The following is a 13,303-nucleotide window of genomic DNA, read 5'->3' as shown; positions in this document are numbered from 1 at the left end:
CCAGATAGATTTTAAGAAGTTGAGAATCTGGGGACGCCTGGGTGGCTCAGTGGGTTAAGTGTCTGCCTTCGACTCAGGTCATGATCCCAGGGTCCTGGGATGGAGCCCTGCGCCTGAGCCCTGCATCACGCTCCCTGCTCAGCAGGGAGTTTGCTTCTCCTTCTCCCTACCCCCGCTTTTGCTCTCTCTCAAATAAATAAATAAAACTAAAAAAAAAAAAAGTTGAGGATCTGGACATTTATTCTGTTAAATTATATGTACCTAACTTATCTCTTGGAAAGTTACTGCCTTGCCCATTTAGAAGAGGCTATTCTGTTGTGTTTCTCTGTCAGTCCTTCCATGCATGTCTAATTATTTCTTATATCTCATATTTCTCCATGCCTTTAGTGAGGAAATAGCGTCACCAAGACACTGTGGCGGGAACAGAGGGGAGCGTGTCAGACGTCTCGCTGTCTCTGCCGCTCCCTACATCCTCACGCCATGTGCCCCCACAACCGTTAGCAGTCAGAGATGATCTTGCACGCGGTCACTGTAGAAGCCAAGCTTCCTCCATCTTGTGGTTCGGCTTTCCTTCCAGGCCTTAGAATTCTCTCCATTCAGCTGGCAGATGGGAAATGAACATGCACCATCACGTATGAATGTAAACCTGAAATTACTTTTGAACAATTCCATCTTGAATATATTTGTTATATCCCAATCATTGAACATGTATATGGAATTATTAAAGTAATGGGGACTTGTAACTTTACATTGTACTAAACCCCTTTAATTAAGCTGCAAGCACCAGTCGGGTAGAAATGACGACCTCATGAACACTGAAAAGGGCATGTCTATCCAGCCTCCCGCAACGTTTTCATCAATTCTTAACAGAAAATATAACCTGCAGCAAAATTCTGATCTTTCATATACAAAAAAGAAAGTATTTATAATACTTGTTCGAACAGATGCGTTTGATGATTTGAGATCAGCGAAGATATCACTAAACAAGTACTTTTTTAGGTTGCACAATATTCGCTGCCTTACATTGGGGGAAAAAAAAGGTAAAACTGATTTGACAGCCCTATACATGTTTCTGACAACATATACATGTCTGATACACATGAGTGCACAGCAACCCGATTTTTCTTCAACAGGATCATCAAATAATCTGTGTTAAGCACACATTTGGATGAGGTGGCTTACAAGGGGTCTCTATTGCATTTGTTTTATATGCTTCCTGAGTGCCTCAGCTCGTAAGTGAGAAGAGCAGACCTCGGGGTACGAGGCCAGCATGAAGTCTTTCTCCCTTCACTTCTTTTGGATGGTGAGCAGGTGGCTCAAAATAGTTCAGTGGTCAGTTAAGAAAACCACAAAGTTCCCTAAGATTTGGGATCAAGATGCTCTCATATTCTTGTTTATGACCTATATGATGTCCTAAAAATTACATTTATTTGATTTGCAGAAAACAAAACTGAATTGGGGTAGTTAGTGTCTGTTGATTAGATTTCATAGTATATTAAATAATTCGGAGAAGCAGGCAGGGACAGACCAGATGATATAGGAAGGTTGACTAAGGAAAGAAAACAAAAGCCACAAACCTCAAACATAGATGAAAGTACATCCATGGTATAGGAAAACATCGGGGGCTGTGATGAAAAACAAACTTCAAGAGTTATTATGGTAGGTGCTGAAACTTATGGAACATAATGTAACTAGTAAAAGTATAAATAAAATACAGTCAGTTTTATAGTATCAGGTCATATTTCAGACCTGGGCTTGAGGCCCAGATTTTATAGAAACGTGCCATCAACTCAATATTTAACCAACTATAAATGATATTTTTTTACATTTCTGAAATATGTAAAATTGATTAAACCCCTCATCACTTGCCTGAAGTAGTATCCTAACGGGTCATTCTGCCTCCAGTCCCAGAACCTTCTACTGCGGCCTCCACGTACTGCCCAGCATGTGTCGTAAAGTGGTACTGGGGTACCCTCCACTGAGTGTGAGGGCTTTCTCATTGCCCACGAGCAGGGGAGAGTAAAGGAGATTGTGGTGTAATCTAAGGGTGCCCATGGCAATCACAAAACTTACCTAAATGCCAGCGTTTTATCTCAGCAGTTCATCGTTTACATTTTATTTTCCATCCTGTCTGTATGAATATATTACAAACGATTTTCAGTTACTTACCAGAAATAAAATTGATGCTCAAGAGGGGTGCCAAATGATATTCTGTGACACACCTCAGTACATATTTTTTTAAATGAGAGATGTCAGTCTATAAACTAAAGTCAAAATACTGCAGCCTAAAGACCTTTCCTAACCCCTCTAGCATGAAGGACTCCTTTCTGTGAGGGGGTGTGATCTTTCAGGATGGGGTATAACCGAGTCTAGAGTTCCCCAAGGGTGAAAATTAGACTACCACAGAAGAGAAACCAGTTATCCTATTTCGTTTTTTAGGGACTTAATTCAATCTGAAGTCAGGAGAGATGTCTGGTGGGCCCCACCATTAAGATAGTAAACATGAGACATCTGAGGCTCCAAACTAGAAAGCTTTTTCCAGTTCAGCCAAGGAGTCAGAAAAGCCCAACCCTTGTAAGATTTCTTGTAGCCTTCCCCATATTTATTATCTCTGTCCACTTCTCTTAGTGATTTATTCAACAAACAAATGTGTATGGAGCACATATGCACCAGGCACTGTTGTAGGCACTGGGTTTTGAGCAGTAAATGGGACAGACAAGGTCCTGTTCTCATAATACTCACCTCAGAGGGGGAGGACAGAGGAAAAAAGAAACAAAAAAATAAATAAGTTCCATGCACAGAATTAAAATAAAGTGATACAATAGAAGAGACAGTAGAGATTAATTTTGGTGATTCTACACACTAGATGCCAGGAAAGGCACCTCCCAAGAGGGGATATAAAAAATGTTTAAATAAAATATTTTAGGAAAGTTTTATTGCATACGCAATTTTGAAGGGAATGAGAAGAAGGGAGAGCAAGATGTGGTTTTTATAAAAAAAGAAGAGGACTCTAGGCTCTAGTGGATTTCCTGGCAGGGAATTATGACCAGTTTAGAGCATTATCTTTTATCAACCCGTCGTTAGGGATTTCAAAGCTTAAATATAACAAAGGTTACTATAAAGTAATTAGGAAGATTTTTTTATAAAGTTGTAAGTAGTTATGTATATAAATAATTTTCCTTCCCACAGCCCCTTTGGTAAGGGCTGTACACTTACTCAGATGATACTGCCCTTGCTCAAAATAGCTTTGTACCTTTGGATCTGTCTTTTGGAATTTGCTGCCTGAGCTGTTTACTAGCTACTTGCAAAATAATTTTCGTTTAGTTTTATTCTCTCTCTCTCCTCTTACTCCTTGCCTCCAGGCTTTACTGAGTTCCTCTGATTATTTCGGGCTTCTTATTTTCTTGCTCCTAAGGGCCCCTGAGGCCCCTTGTGGCCCCAGCTGGAGGGAGAACTGACTGAGTTTGTCTATCAGTCTGGACCCATCGGGAGAGAAAAACCATATAGCAACTTAAACAGGGAAAGTGTAATATGAATAATTATAATATAAATTATACCAGGAGATTAGAGCAACAGGGAATGGTGAGTAAGAAACAAAAAGAACTTAAGGATTATAGGAGGAGTGTTGGAAAGGAGCAGCCTCGACCCTTAGAGCTGTCACTGAACCCAAGGAAGAGGCTCCCCCGGGCCTCACTGGGGAAGGCTGGGCTGTAGCTCACTGAAGGGTGGAGAAGGCACTCTGGCGCTCTGCTGGAGGTACTTGCTGGAGCTCTGTCCTCTAGAACTTTCCAGAAATCTACCCTCTAGGGAGTCTTTGAAACTGTTCATGGGAGGGGTTCTCACCAGAGGCCCTCTGCTACAAAACTGCCTGGGGCAGAGGGAAGTTCTAGAAAAACCTTGGAGTCACTGGGTGCTGTTGGCCATCACACACTGAGGGGCCGGGCCCTGGAGGAGCCGCCCGTTGTGCAGGAAGCTGTTGAGTGGGCCCGCCAGCACCAGGAAGGAAAACCCCTTCCTCCCGCCGGCAGTGTCTCTTCAGTGTCTTTTCCGGACAAAGCTTAACGTCAGCCTATAGTTAGCAAAGCAAAAATAAAGGGTACAGATGCATTTTCACAGAACAAGCAATTAAGGGTGACTTGGGGCTGGAAAAGCTGGTGAGACCGTCTTACAGGGAGCACTTAAGGAGTCAGACTAACGCCTGTGTGTTTGTGAACTACCAGCCTACTGGAAGTAAAATAATGGGAAGGAGTACTTGACCAAATATGCATCGAATCATTCCCAAAGAGAAAAATAAGTAAACATGTGAGTGAGGTGTGTGGCTAGTGCATGCGTGTGCGTGTGTGTGTGTCTGTCTGTCTCTTTTTCTCCATCCTTCTAGCACAACGGCTTTCCCAGAAGGGTACCAACACAGCTTTCATGAAAAGATCTCTCCTTTTTTCTGAGATGATACTCATTGTACTGTTTGGGTTTTCAAATGACCTTAATAGTTGTATTTTTTAGTGAAATAATGGTCACGTGGAAGATTGTTTTTGTTGTTTGGGCTGTTTTATTTGTCTCAAAATGTTCCCTACTTGACAAAAAAGTTATCAATCTTGTATCAGTACTCTTTCCATTAAAAACAAATTATACTGGTCTATGAAATGCAAGTCTGGAGAACATTGCACCGAACTAAGAATTTATTGATATAAATTGTGGCAAGTCACTATAACCCTTTTGTGAAATGTATAGTTTTACATTTAGAAGTCAAAACAACAGTTGTCGCTTTATGCTCAACAATAAAGACATATAAACTTATAAACAGGACTTAAATGATAACTAAGGCCATGAACTTAAGGTTCATTGTCTCTGCTTAGACTAACCAGTAATAGTATTATTATCACTGTTTTTCAGATGATGAAAATCAGACGGAGTTAAATAATTTTTCCAAGGTCCTATAACTGCTACATAGCAGAGCCAAGATTTCAATAGGAGTCTGACTGGCTCCAAAACGTTTCAGGATTTAAATAGATGTCTGACTGCCTCCAAAAACTTTCTAGCGTCTAGGGAAAGACAAAAACTGAATTAAGGAGTTAGAAAATGGAATTTTCAAAATACACGAGACTGAAGGATCATATTTTTTTTCCTAGAGAAAAGAAATGTAAAAAGGGAATTCATAACTTGTTTGCAAAGCTTAAGGAACATCATGCATGTAAAATTCAACCAGTTTTGATTTCACCAAAGCAAATACAAATGTAGCAGATCATATAGAGTGTAGTAATGCAAGTAGAAATGTGTTTTGTATTGTGAGTATACGCTGGTGTATCGGGAGGGACTGCATTTGTTGCAGATGTGCCTGCAATGCCTTTATCAAATATGGACTTACCTGTATCATGTAACGAGAAGTGCAGATATGATAGTTGCTGAGCTCGTTTCACTAACTCAGTGTTCAGGCCAGCCTCGCTGCAGTTCCCTTGGCCTTCCTCTTATGGTTTATACAGTTGCTGCTATGGTTTCTGCCATTACATCTCCACCCAAGAAGGAAGGAAAAAGGAGTGTGCCGGCTACGAATACCTCATTTTATCAGCTGAGGCATCCCCAACTGACCCTGGTTTTGTTCTTGGCCAGTTTTGGGTCAAATGTCCTCGCTCCTAGTTTCAAGGGAATTTGAGAAAGCAAGGAATACCTTTGCTATAATTGACTTAGACTGTAGATCAGCCACATTGGCCCCAGGACCAAATTCAGGCCACCCCTGTTGTTATAAATAAAGTTTTATTGGAACACAGCCACACCCATTCATTCATGCATTGTCTTTGACTGCTTTCACTCTATTATGGCAAAGATGAGTAGCTGTGATAGGGACCATGTTGCCTTTAAAGTCTAAAAATATTTGCTATTTGTCCTTTTACCAAAAATATTTGCTACCCCTACCTTAGACCAATCTTGATCCACGGCCTGGTGTTGACCACATGGACACTGGGGCTAACTGGGCTTCCGTTAAGCAAGGAAGAAGGAAGAAAAGGAGTGCTGGAAAAGGACCAACAGCATATGTCAGGTTACCTTGTCCAACTAATTATATACAAGACCAAAAAACTATATTTTCTGTTTTAAGTCACAGGGTCACTTTGGACATACAATTTTTCTGCTACCTCATTTCTTCATGAGTCAACTAAGAAAATTTAGAAAGGTAGAAATTTTGCAAATACAGTATACAGAATCAAATAATTGACTGTTGTGATCTATCATGAATTCAGGAAGATAATCCCTAATTTATTGACTTTTATACAGCACTGTCTAAAATATTGTCAGACTAAGTCTTAGACACACATTTTACTGACACTTCCCTTTGAACTATTTATTTTAGGTTCTTGCGTACACTGAAGGACTTCATGGAAAATGGATGTTCAGCGAGATACGAGCTGTGTTTTCAAGACGTTATCTTCTACAAAACACTGCTTTGGAAGTATTTATGGCAAACCGAAGTAAGGCCCCTTAAATATTTGGAAAGGAAATGTACTCATATTTGGATGTTATTTATTTACATGGTGTGATACAGTCTTCATTTTTCCCTGCTGTATTTCTCTGATATGCCCTCACGAAAACAAAAATAAAAATGAAAATTAATTTGCTTGAAAATGTTAATCCTAGATTTCTCATGGATAAAGTTCTACAGAAAGCTGATTTTCCATGAAGATTCATTACCTTTACAAATGAATCATGATAGGCACTTGAAAATGATTTCTAAAATTGATGGGTTAGCTCTCCTGTGGTTTTCTAAATCATGTTTTTTCTTCTTACCACAGCCTCGGTTATGTTTAATTTCCCTGATCAAGCAACAGTAAAAAAAGTTGTCTATAGTTTGCCTCGGGTTGGAGTAGGGACCAGCTATGGTTTGCCGCAAGCCAGGTAATTATATCATATTACACATTATCTATGGTTCGTTAACATATTTTAATCTCAATATGACAGAAATATAAATAAGGTTATACCATTATAATTATTTTGAGAACCAAGGAATTTTCTTTCTCTGCAAGCCATTTGTAGGGAAAGAGGTTATGGAAACAGGTATTTTAGGAATGACAGAATAGTTTGTGTATAGTTTTCTTTAACACATATATAAATGAGGAAGTAAAAAAGTTGATTGCATATCATAGCTAGCATATAATTAAGACATTTTTGCTTAAGATCTTACAAAAAACATGCCAAAAGCTTCATGATATTTGTGATTAATTGTTCTTTAGTCACATATAAGTTGTTTTTGTAAATGCTATGTATAGATGCTTCTTCATGAAAATGATAAAACCCTTAGAATTTATTGAGATTAGTAGTCGTGAATGATGATGTGGTTTTAACCATTTCCTAAATCTTTCATCCTATTATTTTAAAATATCATTTGAAATCTTATTTTATTGAAAGATACTGTTCTAATAGATAACAGAGTCAGTAATATGTGTATCACTAAATTTAGTTGGTCAGTTTTTGGCTCCAAGTAACTGAATACCTGTCCAAAAGTGGCTTAAACAAAAGGGTGTTTTGCTGTTTGAGTCTTATTTTATAAAAGGTCTGAAATTAAGGAGTTGCCAGTACTGGCTCAGAGGTTCAATGGTGTCAGGACCCTCAGTTGACCTCATGTTCACAAAATCACTACTAGTGCTCCAGACACCACAGTTTCACCAACTGCATTAGGTGGGAAAAAGACACAAAGTATTTCTCATCAAGCTTCTATGTTTTAGGAAAGAATATATTTGTCAGCTGCCTCCCGCAGTCTTTATCTCAGGTCCCTTCAGCCTGAATGGGGTCACCTTCCTGTCCTTAAAACAATCACTGCCAAAGCGGAGTGAGTTGACTGGCTTAGGCCAATCATCCTCTGGGTAACACTCAGGGTAAACTATACCTCTGAACTCCTTGCAACCTCCTACTTGAACAAAATAGGTTTCCTGGTGGCAAGAAAGAAAGAAACCAGCTTTGGACAGACAAACAACAGGAACTTCTACATGGTCCACTGTGTCTGTGGGAATTACTGCAGAGCCCTGCATGGAGGGAAAGAAAAACTAATCTTTGTCCATCTTCCCTTAAATAGGCTGCCGACATTTAAAAGACAGGGGCTGTGTCTTATTTGTCTTTTCATCTACAGCACCTAGCACAGTGCCTAACTGCCGAGGTGCTTTTAGGTGCTACTCAGCTGGAGATCCCTTGCATCGCAGTGCATCAGCTCTCGTATTAAGCTTACAGTGTAAGACCAGTTCACTGACATGTATGTACATGCTCAGGCTATTTCCTAGTAGAATGACAAGATTAAATTAAGACATTAGTGGATAATGAAGAAGTACTTCTGTAGAATACAGGTCAAAGGAAAAATGCATTTAATCTATCAAAAAAAAAGAAAATGAGGTTAGTTTTGCAAGACTTGCTCTTACCGAATCGAAGCTGACTCATGTAATCACTGCTTCCTTTCCCAAGTGCTTACAAACTGTTTAATCGTCAATGCAAGAATTTTTCCAGGAATTGACATTAAGAACTGACAAATAGGTTTCACTTTTTCCTTTTTTAAAAAATGATCTTCTGCCTCCTGACATCTTTCTCAGTGATCATGATTCTTCAGAGATTACCAATAGGGGTTTCTCAACGATGTGTATAAGTTCCTTCAGTGCTTTTGGACTTGTCTGGACCTGGGTGCATTTAAAACAACCAGAAGCTCTTGTACTCTCTCCTTTATCTCTTAGGAGTATTATTTCCCTTTTAACCACCTTTGGTCTCCCTTTGGCTGTTGGAAGATTATCATTCTTGATAGAAAAACTGGAAACAAAATAGATGTTTAATAGTTTGGGGTTTGCTTGCTCCAGACAGCCATTCGGTCTTAAAACCCTCTGGTCCTTTGTCCCCCGCCAAAGGCTCAACTCATTCTTAGTTTCCTAATGATATTCTCAGAAGTCCAGTTTTATGTATTTCCTGTGATATATAGCCTTGGAAGCAGCAGATGGGGGTAGGAGAAACACTGAATCTAGGTTTAGACCTGCCACTTACTGGCTGGGTAACAGTAACAGAGCCTGGTACTTAGTAGGAACTCAGTACATATTAGTGGAAAGAATGAAGAACATTGGGCAAGAGGAATGACACTTCCATCTGCTGTAAAATGGAGACAGTATCTCTGAAAAGAGATGTTTTATGAATGTCTTGAGATCATAAAGTGAAGACATTTTGTAAACTATAAACACATGCATACATAGTATGCAAATATATGCAACACGTACACACACATATAGATAAGTAGGGAGGTGCATAGGAGGGTGGGTAAAGAGATCTATGCACCTGCTCCCATAAACACATGTGTATGTGGTAGTTGTAAGCTCCTGTTATATTTAGAGAATTGTCAAAGAGAAGGGACAGGGCGCCTGGGTGGCTCAGTTGGTTGAGCGACTGCCTTCGGCTCAGGTCATGATCCTGGAGTCCCAGGATCGAGTCCCACATCGGGCTCCCTGCTCAGCGGGGGGTCTGCTTCTCCCTCTGATCCTCTTCCCTCTCGTGCTCTCTGTCTCTCATCCTCTCTCTCTCAAATAAATAAATAAAGTCTTTAAAAAAAAAAAAAAAGAGAAGGGACAATGTCTGGATCCTACCAGTGGAAGCCTTCCAGCTGAGAGTATCGTGGTAGAATCACCAAGGGCTTCATTCTCTGCTTTGTTTTCTTGACATTGGGTTTTATCAGTTTAAGCAGAGTTTATCAAACTCTAGGGAACTTACTCTAAGCTAAATCCATAAGATTTATAAACAAAAAAATTTTACCAAATTCAAAGGCAGGTATACTGCTGGAATAATTGACTTCACATATCATTTAAGCCACTCCTTGGGCAAGCCCACCAAAGAGATCACATTACAAATCAGATTGTTGCTTTGTCCTTTTAGAACGAAAGGAATATATCCATTAAGCCAGCATAGCCTAATGAATGCCTCTTTAATTAATTAATATCCATAGCTGTCATTTACTGAGAACGTCCCCTGTGCCAGGGACTATACTTTGTTTTGGTTTATAAGCATTATTTCCTTGATTGATTGATTGATTGATTGATTGATTTTTGGCTTACAAACAATAAAAACTAATTTCTTGAGATTCTGGAGGCTAGGAAGTCTAAGATCAAGATGCCAGCAAATTTGGGGTCTGACTACAACCTGCTTCCTGATTCACAGATAGACATTTTCTCCCTGTGTTCTCCCATGGCAAAATGGAGCTCTCCACCCTTAATTCTTAAAAGAACCACATTCCTAAAACAATGTGACTCTTACTCCATTTTACAGAGAAGAAAATTTTGATTTAGACAAGTAACTTATCTTGCCCAAGATCATAGCTCACTCTCAATTTCTATCCTGTGTCATCTGTCACGGTTTCCCACGTTGGTCATAAGAACAACACCTTGCCCCTGCACAGTAATGGAAAAATACTGGCAAAAACATGCCCATATTCTAGATTCCATGTTGATTAGCAGTGTTTGGTTAATGTATTTTTCTATTCAGATAGTACGATCAATTAACTTTGGATTTAATCAGATTCTTCACTTACTAAGGACACACCTGGTTGTGTGATTTTAAATGGTCACCTTTTGTTAATGGTACTTAATAGTTTTCATTCTCAGAGGGCAATTTTGTCTTCACCTTATCCTCTACTTCTAAAAGCATCCTACTATAGCCCAAATACATACCAACCATCCTCATTCTAATATCTAAAGTGGTTATGGGTTATTTTAGAAAGCCCCATTGATTTACTGTTTCCCATTTTTTCTTCTTCATGTGATTGAATTATTTAATTTTTTATCATCACCTCTCTCTTCAGCCATTTTTTTCTTTTAGGGTGACCAGTAATTCAAGTCATGTAGTATGTACTTACCAAGACCCCACTATATACTAAGCACTGCTAAATGCTAAGCATATAACAGTAAGTAAAACAAGGTTCCTGCTCTCAATGAGTTTTAGTGGGAAAGACAGAGCAGTAAACAGGAAAAAATTATCCTTTCCCTGGACCTGCTTATAATCGGCTTTTCTCAATTCATTTCCCATGGCCACATTTTTCTTCACCATCACATACTCTAAGAGTGATTTAGTAACTTTCTCCCATGATTTCCATTATTTATACTTAGTAGGATTTGTTTGATTTTTGATCTGGGAGTGTTTTTGATGGTCAGAATTATTTCCAGATCAGCAATTTTCTTCTTAAATTGTTTGGGTTCAAAATGTCAACAAAGGAATTCAAAATTTTATTATATACATTGCTTTTAGCAGACTTATCTGAGCATGCCGCAGGTAAAAATTTTAGTCAGAATAGTGAAAATATGATTATAATGGTAATACTGTGCAAATTAGACCAGGCATATGATTATAATAATAGCACAATGAAAATTGGACTAAGCATAGTTTATTAATTCCTTGATAATTCAGAGACTAGCATGTTGCCATGACAATGTCAGGGTCAGGGCTAAAGTTTATAACATAAAATAGCTGGGAAGATTTTGAATCTTGGTACCAGTATGGATCAAAATCTGGAAGCACTGTGAAAATCATATTACAAATTAATTGAGGAATGTACTGAATTTTAGAATTGTACTAGAACATTTGTTTTATTTTATTATGTTATGTTAATCACCATACATTACATCATTAGTTTTTGATGTAGTGTTCCGTGAATTGAAGTATGAAACATCTGTACCATTTACCATTGCACTGAAGTGAATCATTAGACTCATATGCTTCCTTTGGAGTCAGTACGACTCAAATATATGTTGCTAGGAAAGTTCTTCAAAAATGTCAATATTTTAAACATTGAGTTACACCTAATTATTCTGAAATTCTTAATTCACATTTGAATTTGAGATAACAAGTTCCTTTCCATCCTTCCTCCCTCCCTCCTTTTCCTCAACTAAACATATTTTAGCTCTATGTACAAGAACAGTACCTATTAAGATTCCATGTGAACAGAAAAATTTGGAAATGAAACAGAAGTAGTCTTAAGTTTGCAGTTCCCAAACTGAGTGTCAAGGAACCCTGGGATGCCACAGTGAACTCACAGGTTGCTGCAAGGCAATTCATCCTTTTAGGGAAACAGAGCAACATCTGCCAGCACACAGACTATTGCTCAAGTTAGTTCTACGTTTCAACATTAGATAGCACTGCATTCTTTTCAGTGACGTCTTAGCTTTGTGGAACTAGTTTTGGGCAGTTGCTATGATAAGAAACAAGAGCTGCATGAAACTCAGTGTGGAACAGATGTAGGTGGTGGGGTCAGATGTGACTCCCGAGGCTTAAGGAGCTCGGCCGTGTCCAGCAGGTGCACACATCCCTTTAGTAAGTAATCGTGGTTATTTAAGAATGAAGTAAAAATACTGTTTTTCTTTCAGTTTAGGAGTATTTTCGAACAGACTTACGTGTTATTTAGCTCTAACTACTTAAACAGAACTGTTAGGTATTTCTTTTGGCCTAGGGACGACATGAAAAATTCCTGACACACTAAGGGTAGCATGTATTGAAAAAGGTTAGGAACCTTTGTCTTAGGTGATGATCATTCCAGAAACTCAGTAGCCTTATCACACTTTTAAAATACAGCTCACTTCCATTATTTCTTAGATGAACACAATGAACCTCAAAAGGTTCATCATGTATACAGATTGTCCTGATTTTATTCCCTTCAGCTATTCCCATGTCCCTTCTTCTGAATTCATATGTTTTCAAAGTTCCCAGCTTGTTTTTTTAAATCATGAGAGGGCTACGTGTGGTGTGGGTAGAGCTGTACACAGACGCACACTCTGTGTGGGGGCAGGGGTGGAGGGGTCAGTGGCCGCCATTATTACATGAAGTTTAAGTCAAATGCTTGCAAGATGGTACCTGACTACCTATACCTACTTAGCTTATTAGCATGGAAAAGATTTGCTCTATTGTTTTAAAGCTACTTTACTTATCTTCAGTGTAGTTTTATGTTTATTGTTCTTGTTGATTTGTAAAATACCCATTTGCAGCCATATTATACAAATAGGTGTTTTCATATTGGTTTATCCTGAGTCACTAAATGTATCTTTTCTATAGTAGAATTTTCGAAGATTGCTAATATCTACAATTAAAACGTATTTTAAATTTCCCTAAGGATAAACCATAAGTTACTTTAAATGGATTGATATTAAACCAATGTATTAGTTAATACTGATTTTTAAAAGTCAGTAGGGGCACCTGGGTGGCTCAGTCGTTCAGTGTCTGCCTTCGGCTCAGGTCATGATCCCAGGGTCCTGGGATCGAGCCCCGCATCGGGCTCCCTGCTCAGCGGGAAGCCTGCTTCTCCCTCTCCCACTCCCCC

General features: G+C 38.9%; 1 protein-coding gene across 11 annotated transcripts in view; it reads left to right on the top strand.

Annotated features, from left to right (window-relative positions):
* NBEA (neurobeachin) overlaps nt 1–13,303 on the top strand; it is a 696,015-nt gene that overhangs the window by 574,767 nt on the left and 107,945 nt on the right. For all 11 annotated transcript variants that reach the window (XM_032403205.1, XM_032403204.1, XM_032403196.1 and 8 more), the window contains 2 exons: nt 6,341–6,458; nt 6,780–6,882. In XM_032403205.1, coding sequence (XP_032259096.1) covers nt 6,341–6,458; nt 6,780–6,882 — 221 coding nt within the window. The remainder of the gene's footprint in view (nt 1–6,340; nt 6,459–6,779; nt 6,883–13,303) is intronic.

The sequence above is a fragment of the Phoca vitulina genome, unplaced genomic scaffold (genome assembly GCF_004348235.1).
Source record: "Phoca vitulina isolate PV1807 unplaced genomic scaffold, GSC_HSeal_1.0 scaffold5, whole genome shotgun sequence".
Taxonomy (NCBI): Eukaryota; Metazoa; Chordata; class Mammalia; order Carnivora; family Phocidae; genus Phoca; species Phoca vitulina.
Note: the sequence above shows the minus strand (reverse complement) of the source record. Positions and strands in the feature narration are given on the sequence as shown.